This window comes from Mustela putorius, unplaced genomic scaffold (genome assembly GCF_011764305.1).
Source record: "Mustela putorius furo isolate JIRA1106 unplaced genomic scaffold, ASM1176430v1.1 tig00000596_pilon_pilon_pilon, whole genome shotgun sequence".
Taxonomy (NCBI): Eukaryota; Metazoa; Chordata; class Mammalia; order Carnivora; family Mustelidae; genus Mustela; species Mustela putorius.
This window is the reverse complement of record NW_025421428.1, coordinates 8,122,008-8,144,850: the sequence shown is the minus strand read 5'-3', so window position 1 is coordinate 8,144,850 and position 22,843 is coordinate 8,122,008. Positions and strand designations below refer to the sequence as shown.

Here is a 22,843-nt window from a genome sequence, read left to right as displayed (position 1 = left end):
CCCTCTGCCTGCCTCTTTGCCTACTTGTGATCTCTCTGTCAAATAAATAAGTAATCTTTAGAAACTGAGTAAGAGGTGAAGCGACATTTCAGTGAAGACACAGGGATGGCAAATACATGCGGGAAAGGGTGTTCAATGTCATTAGCTGCTAGAGTAATACGAATTAAAAACCAAATGACTTGTCACTACATAACTATCAGAATGACTTAAAAAAAAAAACAACCCAAAAAACTAGTGACAATAATAAATGCTGGAAAGAATGTAGAGAAACTGGATCATTTCTGCATTACCAATGGGAATTTAAAACGTTACAGCCACAGAGGAAAAGAATTTGGCATTTTCTTAAAAAATGAAACTTGCAGCTACCATCGAACCGACAGCCTCACTCCTAGACATTCATCCCAGAGGGCTGAAAACATGGTCACACAAAAACGTATACACAAGTATTTACAGCAGCTTTACTCATAATAGCTCCGAACTGGGAACAACCAGGGTGTCCTTCAATAGGCAAAGAGTTAAGCTAACTGTGGTGCAGCCACACCAATTAATACTATTCAGCAATAAAGACAGCAACAGATGAATCTCTAGGGAATTATGCTGTTTTTGAAAAAGAACAGCAAAAAAGCCAATCCCAAAAGGCGACATGCTGTATGGTTCCTGTATATAGCATTTCCGAAATGAGAAAGTTACAGAAATGGAGAACGAAGTAGTGCTCGTCCGCGGTTAAGGAGGTCAGCTAACTCCTAGAGAGCAGACAGGCTGCCTGGGAGCACATGTTTATACGCAAACCAACCAGTCCTGAGTCTGTCTCCATCCCCGTCTACCTCCTTTTATCGGCTCCTTCCATGGTCCCCTCATCCTATAGTCCCCAAGGGCCAGGCTGTCAGACTAGAAACCATCCCTGACAGCCCAGCGCCTGCTGGAGTTATTTCAACCGGACTGTCCTAAGTCTGCTGACCTGACCTGCCGGGCCTCTCCCACAGAAACCACAAGAAAGTCTCCAGCTCATGCTTCCCCTCATTCCTTCTGCCTCGTGCCCCATGCTGGTGTCTCCCCATCTCCCGTGATGGTGGGGCGGTGTGTCCCCCTCCCCCTGGAGCTGGGAGTAAAAAACTCCCTTTTCGATGGCACTTGTCTCCTGATCTGCAGGCCTCAACAGACTTTAATAAAAATAAAATCCCAGGTATGTTTTAAAAGCAAAATGTTCTGTATCTTGACTATATCAGTGTCAATATCCTGATTGTTGACGTTTTCCTAGAATTTGCAAGATGTTACTATCGGGAGAACATGAGTACACGCGAGATCTTTCCATATTACTTCTTACAACTGCATGGGCATCTACAGTCATCTCCAAATAAAAAGTTGAACTGAAAAAAAGAAAAGAAAAATTACAGCAGTCCCTCCCTCATCGTTTCCACTAACCCAGCTCACTGAGGCTTGTCAGAAGCCTTTCGAAGCGGTGAAGAGGAAGTCTGGCGAACAGGAGGAAGCTCCAGAACACCACACTGTTTCTCAAATCCTCCCCACCTTCTAGACGAACCAACTACGGAGCAAGTCATTACCAAGAAGGAAGGCTTTGGGTCAGAACCGAAGGGCAGAGTTGGGGAGACCGAAGCCTGGAAGGAGCGATGGAGGCCGTTCTCCCTGAGAGATGTACCCTAATAGCAGGCCAGGCCCACCTCTCACACACCCCCTGGGGCAGAGGCTGGGGCTCTGCGGGGCCCAGGCAAACATGCAGGGAGAGGCCAGCATGACCCCAAGTCTGCTAATCCAGGCCACGGGAAACAACGGCCCAAAAGCTGGTCACAAGACCGCTGTCTGTGTTTTCAGTAATTCGCAGTTTAATGTATTTTCTAACAAAACAAAAGGGAGGAACACCTGGTGCTTTTTCTCAAAACAAGCTCTGGTTCTGAAAATAAACCAGCATGGGGTGGGTCTCTGCCTATGGTGGTTTCCGCTCTGGACAGTGGAGCGGGGCGGGGGGGGGGGGACCGGAGGCAGCAGGGGGACGCCACTGCCCCTTGCTTCTGCTTTTGCTCCATGGAGCCAGAGCTCCGGGGAGGCCACGGGCTCTGGCTGTCCTCCGGCCACAAGGACCCTGGAGCTATCCGGGAGGCCACGTGACAGCTGGGACCAGACCAGACATATGATTCCGTCCCACGTTTGCCACTTGAGGCCCGCCATATGTTTTTAATAAGATACTTTTGCCATCTTCTCGGGCTTTGTGTGTGACTTTTCAAGAATTTCTTGAGCGCTGTATAGAAACATCAGCTTGCTGGAAGCTGTTTCAGCATTTAGCAGATTACTATTTTCTTTCACCAGTTTGCTAAGGAAGGCCTTATTTGCAGACTTAGGACTTTAAACTCACCCCTCCATGAGCCCCCTGGACACAGCCCACTGGCCCGTAGGGGAGCTGGTTTCCCCGAGTTCCCCCAGTGTCCCTCATGTTTGACAGTTTAAGTATCTGAAACTTCTAATTATTTAGAAAATCCCAAATATAGTTAGGGCATATATAAATTATTCACATCCAAGAGTTTTAAGAAAGGTTTTGTTGTCTAATTAGTCTCAGAGAAAAGCAGCAGAGTCGAGAGAAAGGAGACAAGGAAGTGCAGACTTGAAGGCAGGACTGGCCAGTGTCTGCCCACGAGGCCTGCCCGCTGGTCACAGCCCGTGACCAAGGCCGGCTCCCCAGCGCCAGCAGCGAGCAGGAGGCACGCAAGCCTCACTTCCTGGCTCTTCTCTGGCAGGATCTAGATGCCAAGTCCTCGGCCGCTCATGGGCCTGCCTTCCCCACATGGCCCTCCGTCACTCCGGGTCCTTCCCATCGGCAGCTACGCATGCTCCACACTTTCCTGTCTTTACACAGAGGAAGAAAGACTTCTGACCCCACGTCCCTCCCTTCCTTTGAGGTCCTCTCCCGCTTCAGGTGGGCTCTTCCCGTCCACTCCTGTCTTGCTTCTGAGGCCACTGCCGAGTCCATAACTACCTCCTTGGTATGAACTCAACAGAAACCTTTCCGCTTCATTTTACTTAAACTTTAGGCAACTGTGAACGTTAACAACCACCCTTTCTCCTAGAAAGACTCATTTTCCTTCAGTTTCTTACTAATTTTCACCTACTTCTCTGGACAGTCAGCCCCGGTCCCCTCTTTGGGGCTCCCTTCACACCTAGTGTGACACTCCAGGGACCACCTCCCAGGGACACCTCAGTTACCCCATGGTCTCTCCCAACCTTCAGCCCTGGGGCCCCTCAGCATTGCCGCCTGGACATCACACAAACACCTCAGTGTGCCCCAAACTGAGCCAATCGCCCTTCTCTACCCACAACCCACCTGGCTGTCCATGCTTCCCTTTCAGCAAAAGAGCATCAGCGCCCACTGGCTGCCCAGGAAGATGCCTCGTATCATCGGGGCTCTTCCTTTCCCCACCTCTGCGCCCACCTCCCAACACTCAATCCGTCTCTTCCCGTGAAAGAGTATGTATTTGGATGCCCATGTCCTTCAGATCCACGTACGTCCTGTCTCCGCTATGACTGGTCAGGCCACTACTCTCACACCCGGCACTAGCATGAAGCCTCCAAATCCAGGCCTCACCACCCTCCCCCCACCCCGGGCCCAGTACCCATGTCTTCCAATTATTCCCCTCATTGCACACACCAAGTGAACTTCTGGAAACACACATCTAAGAATCTCTTCTTGAAGTCCTCTGACCACCCCCATCGCCCTCAGAATAACGGGCAATACCTTTGTGCTGGGATCCGGCCTCATCCGCCCTCCCAGCCTCACCTCTGCCCTCGCCTCCGACCTTCCACCTGGTGGACCCCAACCTCCCCAGACCTCCGATTCCCAGGGTCTCACACAATAGCAGCTGCTTGACAAATATTCGTGAAACCAATGCGTGAATAAAGACATGAATGAGTGATGTCAGGACCAATTTCACTAAGGAGCTACTCAAATGGGGTTTGGAAGGAGAGGTGAAATTTTACTCCAAAAGTGGGGACGGAGGTCCAGGAATTCTGGAAAAAGTAGACTCAGAGGCATGATGGTATAAAGTGTCTGCTTATTCTGAACATGAGAAAGTGAGAAGTTCAGTGAGGCCCGAGAAGAAGCTAGTAGAAGGAAGTGAGACAGGAAGATAGACGGAAACCATGTGTACCAAATGAAGGAGTCTGGTATTTGTCCTACATGGTCTCTGCTTCTCAGGGATGACAGATCTCTTGTTGGCCAGCACTACAACAAGTGTGCATGCTATCATTGGGCCCTTGCTCCCGGAAGTGTCCCTTACTGGGAGAAGTCCCAGGATGACAGGAAGTTGGGCACAAAGCCTGGGGGAGGGGGAGACTCTTGTCAATTCATCTGCTGCTCCCCACCCCATTCCTTTCACTCACTTTCACTTTAGTGAGAATAGAAACTGACAGAATGTCACCTTTCTTGAAGGCAATCAGTAATGTTTATCAAATTAAAATGTGAATACCCTGACCCAGTAATTCCAACCTATAGAATTATTCTTTGGACCTAGTAGGACATGCCAGGATACATGTGCAAGGACCTTGTTTAGCGTATTAAAAACAAAAACTGGAAACAAACTAAGTGTCCTTCAGGTGGGATTATTGGCCAAATTTTGGCACAGCCAAATAATATTTGTTATTAAAAGGATGAGATAGATCTATATAGATTAATATAGAGCTCCCTATGCTCACAATATATTTTAAAAGCTAGGAGAGTATGAATAGTACCATTCCATTTATATTTATATTTAGTACCATTTATATATTTATATATAGTACCATTCCCATAGACATACACACACATCCCCAGAGACTTCTGGAAATTTAAATCAGGGGAGGCCAAAAACAACAGAAAAAGCTAGCACAGCCCTCCCTGAGGTAGACCTAGCGATTTTTTAAGAATGACTTGATTTAGATCAGTGCCATAAAGACTCCAGTATATAGGGTAAGGTTTCTCTGGAAGAGAATGGAGGAGGTCTGAGATTGGAAAGAGGAAAAAGAAAATATCTCCTCCTCTCTCCGAGACTGGGATTCAAATCTAGATATCATTCTGGAGTAGGCAGAATGAAGGCACAGTCTGGGCAAGTAGGGGACAATGGGCCTCAGTAGCACATTCTCATAGTTGCTGAGTTTTACTTTCTCATTCCCTTCATCCTCAGAGCTCCAGAAAAGTCTCCTGGAAAGTGACTTGGGTCTCAGCTGTTCTGTGGGATGCCATGGCAGGTCCCAGAAGAAGGGAATAGAAGGGAAAGCAGTGTCCATCCCCACTCGGGCCAGAAAGGTGGAAGCAGTCACTGCAGGGTTAGCAGGGAGCTGTACTCAGCCAAGGACAGCCTCACAGATGTCACCAATAAAAATGGTGAAGTGCGGTGGCCGGGGAGAAACCCAGAGTTGAAGAACCCTGAACATGCTTGAGCCGGTGCCCTGGGAGAGGCTCAGAAAACACTGGAGGACAGACATTTGGCAGGTGTCAGGGTAGAGAAGAAAGGGAGGGAATTCTAGAAGTAAGTAGGAGAGAGTCTATGCTGTCATAACCTGGAATTTAGCAAGAAAGGTGGATAGGTCTGGAAAGCAGGATCTGACAGAAACAATGTCTGTTAGGACTACCCGTCCCAGCACTTACCACAATTTTGTTTTACATTTATTTGTGTGAGCATTTAATTCTCTTCCTCTCCCTCTGGACTGTAAGCCTCGTGAAGGCTGAACACTGGATGTTTTCACTCACCACTATGTCCCCAGTTCCTGGCTGGCACGTAGTATTTACTCACAAAACAGATTGGATAAATAAACAATTTAAGTTAAAATGCTCTTAAACATTCGATTATTCTTTCTTTGTGTTGTTGACTTTTTGTTTTGTTAGTTTTTGTCCAAACAGAATATTGTCATAGGAAAGTATAGACCAAAAAGCATATTATCAAAGGAGGCTATTTCTGTTACAGAGAGAGTTGTGTCATGAATTTGGTGTAGAGGCTTTAGTCTCTGAGTTGTAAGCACTTGTTTAGAGAGCAAAAGGCTACAAAAGTTAGGACGTATTAAGATGTATTTCATCAAAAATACATAAAAACACACCCACACTGGCCGTCAGTAACGGCCAGCCTGATGCTGCTGTATCCCAGAGAGATGTGAAAGTCAAAGATTAATTCTGCCCCGAAGAGTTTTAGCATGAAGTGCTTCCAGGGCATTATGATTCGCTGAAAAATGACCGTCCGCATATGACAGAGCAGCAGGTACCACCTTCAGCAACTGCCAGGTGCCCACAACACAGAGTCAGTGCGCGGGTGCGGTGATGTCACAAGGACACATGTGACCATCAGCCTTCTGATGACAAGGAGGATCATCACCAGTCACTCTGAGATCTGAGAGTGTGGCAGTGGAACAGAAAGGGCAAGCTATTTCACAGAGGACTGCAGAAATACGGACAATAGATTGGGAAGTTTAGCAAATAATGCCCAGCCCCTTACCCTAAGAAGCTTCCCCTGACCTAGAGAGAAAAGTTACAAAATTAAATTTTTATAAACACACATGTGACATCTTTGGCTTCAAACAAGCCACAAGGCATGCGGCCGTGCCACTCAGGGTCAGCAGTCCATCTGTGCCAAGCTCTCGGGGCTGTGCGGTCACAGTACGGACCATACTCTTAAGCACAGGAGGGATTAATCCTGCCACAGATGTGACAGGCGGAGGGGGGTCTCACCACAATCCCCGGCAGGCTCCCTCGGGCACTGCAGTTCGGTCTAAGCATCTCGGAAGGCTGCCACCATAAAATGCCTTACATTTCGGTTTGGAGGTTGACGTTCTATGAAACTCTCGATAAAAGGAATAGGAAGTGACTCTCTTCCCCCCGCCCCTTGCCCATTCCCCTTGAACTCAGGGTCAGACCTCTAGGGAACCAGATCCTATCTAAGAACAACCCAGCGGTCAGTACGAAGACACGTTTCCCAGCCCTCTCCCTGAAAGGGCTTTCAGAGGGAGCTCGGACACTCTCCATCTCTGCGGGAGGGGGCTGGGTAATTGCCGGGCTGACCCTCGGGAGCCTCTTGCCCTGCTCACCTTTCACTATAATGCGTGGTACAGCATAATCATGAAATGTGCTTATTAATTTTACTCATTTGACACTGCGCTCTTCTGCCCTGAGCTAGATGTTAGGAGAAAATGATAGGGATAGATTCTGCTCCTGTCAGACTTACCAAGACTTTCAGAAAACCAGACTATCAAAGGCCATCTGCCACCCACTAGCCAAGCTTTCAGGACGACCTCAAAGGTACAAGCGGGATGTTAAAGACACAGATCAACAAAGGAGAACAGCAAGAAGACGTGGAGAGCCGTGCCCTGGGCGTGAGCCCCCTGCACGAACCCTCCCGGGAGAGCAACCCCTGAGCCAGTCCTCCCAGAGATCGTGGGCGCTGGGCCCCTGCCCTGATTCATGACTGGCTGCTTCATATCTAATTCATCAAAAGACACTTTGGCTTCTCAAATCAGGAACATTTTTATTAGCTTCCCCAAGAGTTTTATGGCACAAAGCCATATCTAATGATTCTATTTTATGGCAAGTTATACATTCAAACAGTGCTTTGAAGTCAGACAGCAGGTAAGACTCAAATCCTTGTCAAAAAAGATTCCCTTGTCCTTTCACTTTTAAAATGTTTATAAGCTTTCAAACAGTTGGGAAAGTGATGTGGAGCATTTTAACGGGCTTCTCCTTCCCTGCACAGGACCCGGCGCAGGCTGAGCCAATGGGTACCAAAGAGTTCTCAATGGGGCTTGCTTTTGCCCCTCTGTCATCTCCGCCTTGGGACATCTGGCAAAGTCTGCCCACATTTTGGGTTGCCACGGTTGGGGGAGGGGAGGTTAATGCTACTAGGGTCTGGTAGGTAGAGGCCAGGGATGCTGCTAAGCATCCTACATGTGAGGCACAGCCCCAACACAGGATTATCTGATTATCTGGCCCAAAATGTCACGAGTGTTCAGGTTGAGGAATCAGGCCTTAGGCTTCTTCTGGACCAGGCGCTGGATCCCTCCCACCCCTGGGATATCAGATGCTAATCTAGTCATGGTGGCAGGTTTTCAGTGCTGGCTAATGAGCCTTGTATTCTTTTAATTCTTACACATTCTTGATGCACATTTTCAACAAACAAGAATAAAATGCTGTCTCAAACAAAATGAGGAAAGTGAAAATAAGACCAGCTTAGAATCTCAGGACATGGGACCACAGTCACTGCTAACACAACCCTCCTAATGTCACTCTGCACCTTTGACCCAAATCCCAGTTTATCTATTGAAACAATAAAACAACAATTCCAGCCGTCAGTGCTACGGAACAGGAGCACAGACGCCTGCTGAAGAGCAAAGCCAGTGCTCTGCTAACCTGCGCAGGTGTGATCAGTCAGAGTGGCGGACCTGGAAGGGGCCAGGGTCCCGATTCACCACTCCCAAGAACTGGGCCTCTGTCACTTCGCCTGTCAGAACTTGGGTTCTCTTAATCAGCGAAGTGGAGATAAAGCTACTTGTCCTCCTACCCTTCCAGGGAACCGTGAGAGCCCAATGAGTTCACAGGTAGGAAACTGCTCTGCAAACTGTAAAGAGCTATAGAAATGTATGGCGACACACCAGTGACACCTACACACGCAGGAAAACCAATGCCAAGGATCTTTCAGACTCTCGGATGCTGTTCACAAAATCTCACAACAGAAGTGATTTTAGAAATCAACAGAGCCAACCGTTTAGATTTACAGAAGGTGAAAACAGCCATCACAGAGGTCAAGACCAGGAAACAGCCCAGGTGGACCCAGGTCCTCTGACTCCCAACCCAGGACACTCCCCACACCTTCCCACTGGTGACGCTTTTGCTCCCTGTTCAAGTTCCCGGAGGGAAGGAGCACATTTACAACAAGGCTCGGGGGCTCCTGAGCACAGGGAATAAACATTGGTTGAATCAGTGGATCTGGACTTACTACATCATAGCCTGTTGGGGCTCGGTTCCGAGAAGCCACCACCCCCACTCCTGTGATGGGATCCATCGATGTCTCTGGCAAAGCTTCTGAAAGGTCTTTGACTTCAGGCATGGTGGATTGGTCCTGGTTCCGAAAAGAAGAAAGACAGCACAAAATTCAAACTGACCGTTTAAAGTGAACGATACAAAGTCTCAAACACATAGAACCAGAATCTTGGGGCAAATATCCTGAGCTTAGTTCCATGTACCTGAACTGGCTAAAGGAGCCCTGAGCTTTCCTGACCCTTTCCTCAGATCAAGAGCTCAAATCGTCTCTGACCCCTGCTCTGTCACGTTGGCTCTGAACACCGGGCTAACGTAGTTAATGGGGGCCTGTCCCTACTCAGAGAGGTAACTTGGACTCAAACCCCAAAGCCAACCATTCATTCTTAACTCTCTCAACAAGCTGCCTGACTTCTGAACAGATACCCGTAGCTTCTCTGGGGAGAAAGCAGACACAGCTGAACTGACACAACTGTCCACTTATCTTCCTTACAAGATCTCGTGTGGAGGTGCAGACTTCCAAATCTATACCCTCTCACACAACCAAGCACGGACTGTTCGGTAGGCAGAGCTCTGCAAACACGTGGAAGAAAGTGATCTGGGAATGGAGGCAAAGGAATAGCATTCAAGTCCAGGCTCCATGGCTTACTGGCTGGTGACTTTGAGCAAGCAAGAGGTCATGATTCTGACAGTCACAGAGCTGCCGTGAGATCTAAGGGAGTCACATGAACGAAGGGCCTGGAGGAGTCCCTGGCACAGAGTAGGCACTCAACAAAAAGCAGATGAGACTGGCAGGTCTGGGGCACACAGGTTCAGCGCAAATGGCCAGAAATGTGGTAGATGCCATTCCTGGGAGGCCTGGCAGGTGCCTTTGTTGCGTTTAATCCCACAGGTCATGTGGGTACTTACTCAAAGCTAAACACTAACAATGACCATAATTCTTGCTGGGCACTTTGGGAGAAAGGGAGGGGAAATGGAATTATTATTCTGCTGCTGACTGCCTCTTGATGTGACCAGAGGAGACAAGGAGAATATAGAGTACACTGGGTCTGGGCAGCTGGAGTGGCAGTGCACCAGAAAGCAAATAAAAGAGGTAACACCTTATGTAAATGACTTTTAGTACTTTTAAAAGGACAAGGAGCGAAAAAGAGCAAGTTAAATTCCACCTCCTTCTGCAGCAATTAAATTCCACCGGCTGTAGGTCTACCAGCTCTCTCGAAGCTGGTTACTACTTCTAAAACAAACAAACACCCCTGCCTAGTTAGGCAGGGAGAAGAAATATTCTTAGTTCTCAGCCTAGAATCAGAAAAGGCAGAGGCTCTTAAAAATGACTGCAGCCTTCTAAATGGGAACAATCAGAATGCTATATGCAAGTCACCCTTGTAACCAGTGTCCCCTGAAGCCCACAAAAGGCTCCAGAAACAGACTCGTCAATGCAATTGAGCCAAGTTTCCAATCAAGCCCAGGAAGCCCCTAGCAGCAGCCACGCTCTCAACTTCTGTTCATGACAAAAGCCAAACTAAGTTATGGTTTACTTAATCCTACTGAAAACGAGCTTCTGGAAGCCCAGGGCATGCCACACCATGGCATCATTTTCTGTTTTTTCAAATTTCATTTACCAGGCAGGTTTATATAAAGCACCAGGATCGGTGATTCCTGCACAAAGTAGGCAGGAAGTAAGTATTTATTTAATGAATAGGCATGCATGCCCCCCAATAAAGAAGGTTTAGCATTAAATATCTCCATTGGCCCAGTCCAAAGCAAACACTAATCAAAAAGTATCGTCACTTGGAAAATCCCATAGTATTGGTAGCATGAAAAGAAGACTACTGCAATTTGAAAAATGGGTACCTGCTGCTATTGGTTACCAAAACGCTTTGCAATTAACAACTCATTAACAGAATGTACAAATTCTACCAGTGCTAAAATACCATGCTGTGACTTTAACAAAGAAGATCCAAGGGTTTTTTTAAAATTATTTTTTAAAATTTTTTATTTTTTTAATAACATATAACATATTATTAGCGCCAGGGTACAGGTCTGTGAATCGCCAGGTTTACACACTTCACAGCACTCACAATAGCACATACCTTCCCCAATGTCCATAACCCCACCACCCTATTATTATTATTATTATTAAGATAGTACCGCCTCTACTATGTGAGAGAAAGAGAGAAGGCAAGCATGGGAACAAATAAGAACTATTTTATTTGCTGACAGATTCCCGTCCCCAGACCACGACGTCCTCGTGAGGCGCGGGTGACAGCGGCTCTCCCCTCCCGAAGCCGGTGGTCAAGGGCAGTGGGTGGGGGCCCCCCCGCTCCCAGGAACCCCGCCGCTCCCACAATGCACCGGGGAGGCAGCCCAGCCGCAGGTTCCAAGATGGCTGCGGGCTGCCTCCGGCTGAGGCAGACAAAGGAGCCGGCGGCCTGTGCCGATTCGCGCACGGTCACAGCCCAGCCTGCAGTCGGGAGGATGCGACAGCGGAGCATGAGCACAGAGCATCTCGGATGCGCGTCTCCTTCTTCCCTTTCCCCCCCAGCTGCTGTACCCTGGGGATCAAGGCAGCCTTTGTGAAATACAGACAAATGACTCCTCGCGGTGCGGGGCCGGGGCCGGCTCGGCGGTGGAGGAAGCCCCACCACCAGCAAAGGAAGCTTTTAATGAGAAACGCCCAAGATATCCATGGCAGAGGCAATCACTCAAAGCAGCTTGCCCTGAATTACATATTTTCTGACTGCAAATTACTTTTAACAGCGTCTCTACCGTCACTTCAATTGACCTTCCTAACAAAAGGCCATTTATTAACTAGCACTCCACGTTTCCCGGGCTGTGTGGAGCCTCGAGCCAGAAGGGATGGCACCGCCGAGTACTCAGCCGCCCAGGGTCACAGGCCAGGCCTCTGAGAGGGGAGAAGAGGCCATTAATGCAAGCCTGCAGAGCAGATCTGCCGGGGAGGGGCGCTGGGGGAGCGGGCTGTTTAAGACCAACATTAACCTGTCTGGCAAGAGGCAATGCTGGTCTAATACATAAAACACCAAGGCCTACTTGCAGCAAGCCCTGGCTGTATCCTCAGCAGCTCTGCGGCCGAGTGAGGGAGAGACCCACCTCTATCTCAAATCCTAACCGCACGCAGACACACTAACACACCTGCGCTGTGTCTGCAGAGTGCTTTGCAATTCTCAAAAAGCTTTCTCGGTCACCCTTCTTGATTGATGATCACACCAAACCTGGAAGGTAGCTGGGTCTTATTACCTCGATTTTGGAGGGAAAAAGAAAACTGAGGGCCAGAGTTGTCAGCCGCTGCGCAACTGGCCACCGGACCTTTAGTCCTCCTTCCCGGGTCTGATCTGCTTTCCATGACTCTGTGCCTGGAGACCAACATCCCATCTGATACCCAACTGAGAAAGCAGTTTCAACACTAATTATATTTAAAAATGCCAAAGCTCTTCTTTCTCTAGCTATAGCCCAATAAGTGAAGCAAGCGGGAGAAAAGTACAGAAAGATAAAAGTAACATGGGATTAATTTTCCTCACACCTCAGTTTCAAGATTCAACATTTCCCTCATAAATAATTTACAACAATAAAAATGAGCTAAGGCCATGTTTGTGTAGGACGGAGGTAAATTTAGGCCTAATGAGGGAGATCCGAGCGCCGCACAGGAGGGAATAGGTTGATGTATAGCACTGTATACGCACAATCGACAGCACACAGGGGCTCCATTACCAACTGGAAGTCGCGAGGCCCACCAGGAGGAGGGGGGCCAATTTAAGGCAACTTCTACCATCCCAGCTGCGGCTGCAAGGGAGTCTGCAAGAGTCTCCACAGGGAGAGCCAAAAGTTGACCAGGATTTTAGATGACAAGACAGTGGGGGCTGAGATTTCTCAGAACTATAAAATTGAACCAACCTGAAATTAAGCCAGTTCTCAGGAAATGCCAGGTGAGGAATCAAGGTGATGATGGCGCCTGGGAGGCACGTCTGCTCGTGGGCCCACAGAGAGTGCAGTGGCAACAATGATCTTGAGCTGGTCCTCCTCATTTAACCTTGTAGGTTATCTGGCCCCAGTTGCCCTCCCAGTCTCTACCCTGGGTGCATGGCCAGGCTCCACTATATCATTTCCGAGGCTGGGGGTTGCTATTCCTATGTCTGCCCCGAGAGGATTTCTCCGCCAGGCAGGAGAGTATGTATGAATGTGCTGTGGGGTGTGTGTGTATGTGTGTGTGTGTGTGTGTGTGTTGCATGTACACACTGGGGCAACAAAGATTCAGTTAGGGTGAGGTATGTTTCCAGGCCAGGAGGATTTTTCCCATGTCATGCTCGATGAATACTATGCAACAAGGCCGGGGAGGAGAAAAACCGCCTCCTGCTTCTGCCTGCAGTGCTGCAAACACTGGGGAAGGCCCCCGCGCCCAGCCCTGCAGCACCTTGGCAATGCTGTCATCCCAGGTTCACAGAGAAATGAACTTTAACTAAAAAGCCTCTCATACAGACAGCACACTGCTCCCTTGTAGCTGATCAAAGAATTACTACAACAGTGTGCTTAATCCCTAAAAGTCAGCAGTGCTGGGCTTAACTGATGCTGAATATTGTTTCAGAATCAAAGGCGTGCCTCCCGGCCCCAGTCTGGGAGAAAACTAAGCTACTGTATCACAGTTGAAAACTCAGGGGAACTTTGATATCATCTCTGTTTAATTTCCCCGGCCCTGTGAGCCTGGGGTTTATCTCGTTTTATCAACTCCTGTACTGAAATCAAAACCCAACTAACAGAGCTCAGACCTCTCTCCACTGAGGCCCTTCCAGCAGCAGGGTGGATCGGGGGGCAACAACTGCAGGGGGGCAGGGGGTGTGCCATCAAAGGAGGCGCAGCAGGAACCCGGACTCGGCCTCCCCACTGCGGTGAGGAAGGCCGGCTCAGAAGCAGCGCCAGGGCCGCCCACCAAGACCTGAAGGCGTGACTCGCACACAACTTTTGAGAAGAGTAATTTCAAAGTATGGGGGGTGTAGGTTAAATTGGGCTACTGTAATTGAAATGACAAAACCAGTGGATTAATTAAGTCCCTACAGAAGGATGAACTTGCAATCCGTTTGTTTGAAATCCAAAGTCAAGGGCACAAAAGACATAAACTGTCTGCCCACATCCACCAACTTGTGGGGCTGGGGGAAGACAGTGGGTAAATATTTCACTTGCCGTGGAAACCTGACCAATAGCAGGGGGTGGAGACTGAGAACGGGCTGTCCCTGCCATGAGAGCTGCTGCTGTACCCATCGTGGGGCAGCTCTTTGCCTGTCTCCCAGCGGCAGCAGTGGTCTGCAAGAATCCATGCCCCCTTTGGCCCCATGATTACTGTCACCTTTTTACCCACAAATCTTTAGCAGGTATGGAGGGACACGGTCCTGTTCCCACTGGAGGGAGGCCATGGCCAGGCTTCACCAACACACACCACCACACAAACAAACACACAGACCGGGCTGCCTATGTGCAGGTAAGGTGCAGACCTACCTCCTCGGGAGATGGCAGGCCATGGCCTGAGTCCATGTAGCACCCAAGGCCAGCCGGCTCCTGGAGCTACTCATGGAGGACAGTCCCCAGGCGGAGAGGCGTCCGCTATGGAACCTCAGAACGGCATCCTGGGGCCTCCTGCACTTGGTCTGGACCACTCTCCCCGTCAGAAGCCAAATGACTCTAACAAACTCGTTGAGTATGGTCAGGTGGCCACAGACCAGAGGCTGCTGGGAAGGCTGCTAAGATATTAGTACACTAAAGCAAATATTTTTCTAAGCTCTCCTAGATCACAAAGAATTTTCCAGCTAGGGAACTAACAATGGCGAGCACTTCCTCTTCTCCAGTAAAGGCCTGTTACTTCTAATAAAAGAATCTGGTGTATAAACGCACCCATTCTATCTGACTAATGCAGAGATTTCTATTAACCATTTGTATACCAAGCAGATTTTCCACAAATCATGTGATACAGGCCTAGAGTTCATGTTGCTGCCGCGCATATGGTGCAAGGCTAGATCCCAGAGTTCATTCTCCAAAAATAAATCCAGGATCAAGTTTTATGGCCCTGCGGTAGCCAAAGTCCTGCCCCTTACAGGCCAGACTCTCCACAGCCAGTGAACCTAGTGCTGGGGAGCGGGGCAGGGGCGGGGGGCGATCTCCAGAACACTGTGCCCACTGTGCCCCCACCTGCCCCCAAACACTGCAAAAGAGGGTCAGCCCTGCCGCTTCCCATCAAGTCTCAGTGCCATATGTCCCTGGGAGAGAAGGAAGAAGGAGAACCCCACAGAAGGCAGGTGCTCTAAAAATGGACCCAAAAGGACCCAGGAGACGTGCTCTCTTGATGTTCAGTGACATAAGGTAAGTCACATCCTTACCCCGGTTTACAGAGTAAAAATGCCAATATGGTGCCTCAGCACCAAGCAAATGGGCCGCCGGGTGGGAAATCATCAGAACACCTGGCTCAGGTCAGCCAGGCATCTCATCCCCACCACCCTCCTCTCCAACTTTCACAGGGGTCTTGAGAGTTTCTTTTCATGTATATTTGGCATCTAATTTTTTTACCTGTATGCTGATGGCTTCCAAAATCCCTCGACTGCCCTGACTTTTCTCCTGAGACTCAGAGGTGTGCATCTAGTGTCCTGCTGGCTACTGCCAGCCTGTGTCCTGGCTGAACGTGTCCTCCTCCCCCTGAAGCATCTCCCACATTTCCAGTACCTTGCAGGACCTGGCACATAGCAATAAGCCCACAAATATTTACAGGGAGCCTTTGTGTAAGCAGCGAGGGAGACTTCGCAATGACGATGATGGACAATGCAACACTGGGGAGCAGGGACTCAAACAGGAGCAAGTGTGAGGTACCTGCAGAGTGTGTTAAAAGAGACTCTTGAACCCACTCCCAGAGACACTGATTCAGTAAGTGTAGGATGGGGCCCGAGAAGCTGCATTTCTAACAAGCTCCAGGTGACGGCCAAACAGCTGGTCCACAGTCTGAACTCAGAGTACAAGACAGCAGGTGTTCGTTAGATGTTTGATGAATGAATGAACAGAAACAAAAACCTGAGTGCAATTATCCATGGGGACTAGCCTCCGAATGAATCCTTCAGTCTCTCCCTCCCCCAAACAGGTCAGCCCAGAGCACCCAGTTCCTCCCCTACGACACCCACCCCACCATTCAAAATCCAGGTCACATTCTCCCCAAACTTTCCCCGACCGCCTAGCCACACAGCTGCTGTCACGGAGAAGCCCTGCGTGTCACCAAGGACGTGGTCTTAGCACACGTATGCGCACATACGTGTGTACACACATACAGAAACACACAGCCTTGCCTCTCAGAAGGTTAAAGCACCCTTGCCCCAGGAGAACAGTGGTTGTTCAAAGGTGTTATGTCCACCCAGTGCCTGGCCCACAGTGGGCGCTCAATAAATGGATTATGGGGGGGTAGATGGAAGGAAGGAAGGAGCAAGTTCCCATCATCCTTTCAAAACTGCCCCTCTTTCACTGGATTAGGAAAAGCACACAAAGCATCAAAGGCAACAGCAAGAACAGCCCTGTGGAACCCTTACAATGACAGCGCCAGGCTGGGCATCCAGGAGCCCAGGGCAAACACTACAATTCTAGGGACAGGCAGGCTGCAGAGGAGGGGCGGCAGGACCGCAGCACTCCAGCAGCTCCAGAAGTGATTATGACTTAGTCCAAGCAGTTGGGTGACAGCCTGGCAGAGGCCAGGGGGTCTCCAAGCTAGCTGCACAGAAGACCCCACTAAGGAGTTGGTAAAAACCACTGCTGCCCATTCCAGTCCCCCAGGTTGTGATTTAACTGGTCTGGGCCTGGGCCGAGACCAGATAATGCATGGCCTAGGCCAATGAGACAATGAAAAAGACATGGCCACCCCCTGTGGCACTCCTAGGCTGGGAAACATCCCAAAGAAAGGGGCTGCCCAAGAGGGGACACTTCCTTCTGCCTGGTGAGTCACGGAGATGGGAGGGAAGAGCAGGCGGTCGGTCAGGCTGGCCTCCTGGAAAGACAGAGGGTGCCAAGTAGGGAAGATACTGTAGGCAGGAGAGGCCAGGCCAGCAGCGGTGTGAATGAACGCAGACCACTGGGGGAACTGTGGCAAGCAGATGGGCTCTGAAACGAGCTTATGTAATACTTAAACAAACAAACAAATAAAACAGTTAAAAACCTGTCTGCATTTCTCTGCTATTTCTAAGGTCTAAGCAATGACACAGCTTCAGGAAGGAAGGAAGATTCGCAAGTCTTTCATTTGTATTTCCTCTCCTGTAACTGAACACTTCTTGAACCCATGCCACTTCCTGCAGAAAGCCATGGGCCTTGGCATTCGCTTGGTGGGGGACTGGGAAGTGAAGCAGAGGAACGGATAGGGAGAGGTTCTGGAGTCAGACGGACCAGAGCCCGAATCCCAGCTCTTGCACTGTGTACAGCGGTATGACTGGGCTCAAGTTTTCATCCCCCTAAAACTGGAATAATAATAATATTTCCTCTACAGGGTGCTATAGTGTAAAGAACTTGTAGAACTTCTATCAAAAGAAACAACTGACAGAACAAAATGGACCCATCTATGAAATAGAAGAAAATATTTCCAAATCACATATCCGCTCAGGGGTTAAAATCCAAATCTATAAAGAACTCCTACAACTTAACAACAATAACAAAAAACAAACACTTGATTTAAAAACAAATGGGCAAAGGACTTGAGTAGACACTTCTCCAAAGATGATATACAAATGGCTAATAAGCATATGAAAAGATGTGCGGTCACTAGGGAAATGCAAACCAAAATCACAATGAGCTGTCGTCTGTACCCGTTGGGATGGCCACTATCAAAAGTCAAAAAATTAGTGTTGGTGAGGATTGGAAAACTGGAACTCTGGTGCACTGTTTTTGGAAATGGAAAAGCAGCTACTGTGGAAAACAGTATAGGGATTTCTCAAAATATTAAAAATAGAATTACTATATGGTCTGGCAATTCCACTTCTGGGTATGTACCCAAAAGAGTTGAAAACAGGGTCTTGAAAAGATATTTGTACCTCCGTGTTCACAATGGCATTATTCACAAGCGCCAAAAGGTGGAAGTAACCCAACTGTCCAGAGATACGGGTAAGCAAAATGGGTATATATATGCAGTGAATATTATTTGGCTTAAAAAGGAAATTCTGGCATATACTATAATGTGAGTGAACCCTGAAGACATTATGTGGAGTGAAATAAGCCAGTCATAGAAAGACAGATACTATATACTTCCACATATGTGAGGCTACAGAAAGTAGCATGGTGGCTGCCAGAGCGTGGGGGAGGGGAAATGGAAGCTGTTTAATGAGTATAGTGTTTTGCAAGATGGGAAAGTTCCAGAGATTCACATGACAATGTGAATGTCCTTAATGCCACTGATTTGTATACTTGAAAACGATTAGGGTGGTACATTTTATGTGCTGTACGTTTTGCAACTTAAAAATGGCATCTACAAGTGTGGTTTTCAAGTTTCAGTCAGTAGAAGTACAACCCAAGATCCTTATTAAACACAGAGACTCCGGGGCCCCTTCCCCCAGATATTCTGACTGAAGGTCTGGGTGGGAGGTCCTGGAATCTGCATTTTCATAAACATCTCAGGGCTATTTAGCACACTAAGAATTCGTGTATTTTGCTCTGGTTCTAAAGGGTCAAGGAAAATTCTTCTGAATATTTTGCTTTGCTGATCAGTATCTGTTTAAAACATACACACACGCTATGCCTGTGTGTGTGTGTGTGTGTGTGTGTGTGTGTGTGTCTAGAAAGCTCTCCTGTTGATTCTAGCCACAGCCCAACAAGATGATCCTCTGATTCTCAGGGAAGTAGCAGCTACAAAGCTTGAGTATGTGACCCCACAGCTCCAGGCCCATGGGCCTCTCACATTTCAGCCTGCACAAGCTCCACATCTCACCAGAAGTGTGTCAGGTAAACCAAACACGCGCCCACAGGATGTCCCCAACAAGGGAGGTAATGTCAATTACAGCCTGCAGGGGCCCCGCCTCCCACGGAGCAGAGCGGATGAGTGCTAACCCAGGCGACCCCACCACAAACAGCGCGGACGATGCAGGGAAACCTCAATTCTCAAGGGCAGCGGCAAGCAGAAGGCCAAGGAGAGCCAGTGGGGCCAGTAAAACGCTGGCCAGGGAGGGGCTCAGAGAGAGCAACAACAGCTTGACAGAGGCAGCCCATTCAAGGACCCCAGGTCTCCCCTCCCACAACCCAACCAGCAAAGGAAACTCTGCTCATTCAACCGCAACCAACTAAATACAGTGTTCTCGGCCCACCACACCAGCCATGTAGTCATTTGTTATCTTCATCATCATAATAGCACCTTTGACATTTCCCATGCTTGGCTCCAACTCCATCATGACTTTCCTGTGTGGCAAAGGACGTCGCTCTTTCAGTGTGAAGCAGGGAGCACTTCTGACCTGCTAAGGCAGAGGGGCCCATGACTTTTGGATTCAGACTCCCCCAGAAGCAGATGTGCCATGAAACTAATAGCAAGGAACCTCTGGTCACTCTCCACCCCTCACCCCTTCCAAGGTCCCGAGAGGGAGGACCCAGCAATGTGTTCACAGGGTTGAGTGGTTCTGTAAAGTGTACAAAAGCAAGACATTCTTGTTTTCTTTTTCTTCTAACCGCTCCCCACTCCAAACTGTCTAACCCAGATAACCAAGGTCTGCCTCTGGCTTCCACCTAAATTTGGTACGGACTCCCCCACACCCTCTGTGGAGCCACATGCACTCACATACAGCTCACGCAGCCTTATGCGCTAGGTTATATTCTTTTTTTTTTTTTTTAAAGATTTTATTTATTTATTTGACAGAGAGAGATCACAGGTAGGTAGAGAGGCTGGCAGAGAGAGAGAGAGAGAGAGAGAGAGAAGCAGGCTCCCCGCCGAGCAGAGAGCCCAATGTGGGACTCGATCCCAGGACCCTGAGATCATGACCTGAGCCGAAGGCAGCGGCTTAACCCACTGAGCCACCCAGGCGCCCCGGGCTAGGTTATATTCTTAAACCACTTTTACACAGAAGGAAGTCGGGATGCCGAAAGGTTCCCCAAGGGGCGCCTAGGTGGCTCAGATGGGTAAGCATCTGCCTTCAGCTCAGATCATGATATCCAGGTCCTGGGATCGAGCCCTGTTTCGGGCTCCCAGCTCAGTGGGGGGTCTGCTTCTCCCTCTGCCTCCCCCCCTGCTTATGTTCTCTCTCTCTCTCTCTCTCTCAAATGAATAAATAAAATATTTTTTAAAAAGAAAGAAAGGAAGAAAGTTTCTGTGAAGTTCCATGACCTGCCTGGGGTCACTGCGATTGCAGGAAGTAGAATGAGATTCAAATCCAAACCCCTAGATCCGAGCCTTATGTTCTTCTTACTGTATCATCCCCTCCTGGTTATCCTCAGGAGAGCTAAATAATAACCCAAAACAGAAACACACTCTAAAAAAAAAGTAAAAACGAAGCTACTCTTCGGATTAATGTTAACAAACACTTAATGATAAGCACTAACTTCTACTGACCACTTGCCCTATGGCAGACGCAGAGCTAAATGCTTCTCTTGCAATATTTCATTCACTGCTCACCATAATCCTATAAGATAGATATTAGCCTCACTCTACAGATGAGGAAACTGAGGCTCAGAAAATTTCATTCATTTACACAAGAACACACAGGATAAGTAGGAAAGCCAAAGATTCAGCTGAGGTCTAATTCTAAAGTCCTTGCATTTAACCATGGTGCACTGTTCCTGGAAGTTGGAAAGCCTGCCAGTGAGATGGAGGCAGGCAGGGAAATGTCCTCAGCATAAACCAGGAGTGTGGCCTAAAAGCTAGGAGGAAGGAACGAAAAATGTTGATCAGAAAAGATGATTCTGGGCTCAAATGAACCAATCAACTGCTTTACATGGGTCGTGATGCCCAGATCCCAGCAGAGGTCCCATCCGTCGGAGGCCCCATTTAAATAGTCTCTGCACAGTCCAATATCTCAAAGTGCCACAACAATTTCCAGTGAGCAAGAAAGGTGTCCCCTGTGTCCTGTAACTAAACTTGAGTACCCTGAGCTTCTTGGTTTGTCTGCGTTTCTGCAGAGCTTACCCCTAACTTTTCTAAGGCTTCTCTGGTACAGCTGATAAGACTTTTTGCATGCCCTCCCCCCCATTAAAATGAGATGGGATCCAGCCGGCTGTCGAGAATGGTACAATGAGATTACACTGAGAAGGAACCACCAGAGACAAAAGCCCTTAAAGAGTCACTGGCCTGTTGTGGCTTTTGTGGCAGAAATCTGAGTGGGCGCTGGTTCTTGGGTGGGGGCAGGGAACAGAGAAGGGGCAACAGATATTTGCCTTTTGCCTTCCTGGGGCCTTCCTCTGTTCCCTGCTGAAGAGGCTGCTGGGAGGGGACAGAAGAGTCACATCTTTAGTAGTGAGAAGGCTGATAATTTTGGAAGAGTTGTCTGTTGGTAACAAAGAGGACAAAGATGCTCACGGGTCTGCCCTCTTCACCTGGGCCTGTCGCTGGGGATCTGCTGTCACCTGGTGCTCAGCCATAGCTCTTATCCCAGCCCCTGCCCCTGGGCCTCACTTAGGCTGCAGTCCTTATGGGGTGCTCACCAACACACCCACCTCACTTCCAGGATGGGTGCTCTGGGTCTTGAGTGTCCACGCCGGGCACCTCACCTTTAGACAGGTGCCCTGGCATTTGGGTGTCCTCTCTACTGTGCCCAGGTCACAGATGAGGCCGCATCTCAGATGATGCTCAAGGCTCAGGTGCAAGCTGGTCTGCACCCACGTGATCACAGAGAGCTGGACCCCAGCCTGGGCCATTGAAACGACTGTCCCCAGTCTGGCAGGTGGCCGCTGCGGCCTGGGCACAGATGGGCCGCCTCACCGCCTACCCGGGAGGGGGTGGCTCTCAGGGACCCTCACCTGTCCGGCCCGGGGTGGAGTCGGGGGGGTGCACTGCTGGCGTTCGGGTCCCTGAGCTCCCACCCGCCTGCCCACCGCAAGGCCAAGCCGGTGTTGGAGAAGCCGCGGCGCACGCGGGCTCTGGTAGAGGCCGCCGGGCCTGTCCCCGCGGCGGGCCGGGCACGGAGCCCGCAGGCCTCGGCGCGGCCCGGCTCCGCCCGCCCGCCCGCCCCTCGGCCCGGGGCCCGCGCCCGCCCGCCCGCCCGCCTGCCTGCCTGCGCCGCGGCAGCAGGGCCGGCTCGACCGAGCCTCCGCGGCGCCCGGCCCGCCCGGCCTCACTTAACTGTTCCCCGCTGGGGCGGCGGCGGCTGCGGCGGCGGCGGGTCCCGGCTCCGTCTCACGCAGAAGCAGCTTCTCATCGCCCGGGCGGCGCAGGAGGGGCCGGGCCCGGGGCCCAGGCGGCGGGGCCGGCGCCGCAGCTCGAGCGCGAGCCTCACCGGGGAGCGGCGGCGGCGGCGGCGGCAGGGGCGGGGCGCGGCCTGGCGGCGGCGGCGGCGGCGGCGGCGACAACGACGGCGGCGGCGGCTCCCTCGGCGGGCCGCGCTCCGGGCCTCCCGGCTCTGGCGCTGGCTCCGGGGGAGGCGCCGGGCGCCCGAGGCTGGCTCCGGCGGGAGGAGGGAGCGGGAGCCCTCGCGTCCGGAGCCCGCGCCGCCGCCCCGGCCGGCACTCCGCCTCCCCTCCGCGGCCTCCCTTAAGGCTCAGCCCGCTAGCCCCCCGGCCCGGCCTCCCCGAGCCCGCGGGCGGCCCCCAGCCCGGCCTCCGAGCCCCGGGAGCCGCCGGCCTCTTGGAGTCTGGGCACTAGTTATCCCCTCCGCCAAGCTGGTCTCTTGCAGGGCCCCGCAGCCCACTCGGCTCTCT

At 50.2% G+C, this 22,843-nt stretch overlaps 1 protein-coding gene across 7 annotated transcripts in view; it reads right to left on the bottom strand.

The window, feature by feature from the left end:
• MVB12B (multivesicular body subunit 12B) overlaps positions 1-22,446 on the bottom strand; it is a 195,140-nt gene extending 172,694 nt beyond the window's left edge. For 3 of the 7 annotated variants that reach the window (XM_045082411.1, XM_045082416.1, XM_045082414.1), the window contains exons 1-2: positions 21,644-21,859; positions 8,958-9,080 (exon numbers count right to left, since the gene is read on the bottom strand). In XM_045082411.1, the coding sequence (XP_044938346.1) occupies positions 8,958-9,080; positions 21,644-21,844 (324 nt within the window). In that variant the 5' untranslated portion in view covers positions 21,845-21,859. Of the gene's footprint in view, positions 1-8,957; positions 9,081-14,500; positions 14,715-19,358; positions 19,383-21,643; positions 21,862-22,269 lie in introns of those variants that run through there. The other 4 variants (XM_045082413.1, XM_045082412.1, XM_045082415.1 and 1 more) reach the window with 4 other exon arrangements.
• Positions 22,447-22,843: the final 397 nt, after the last annotated feature.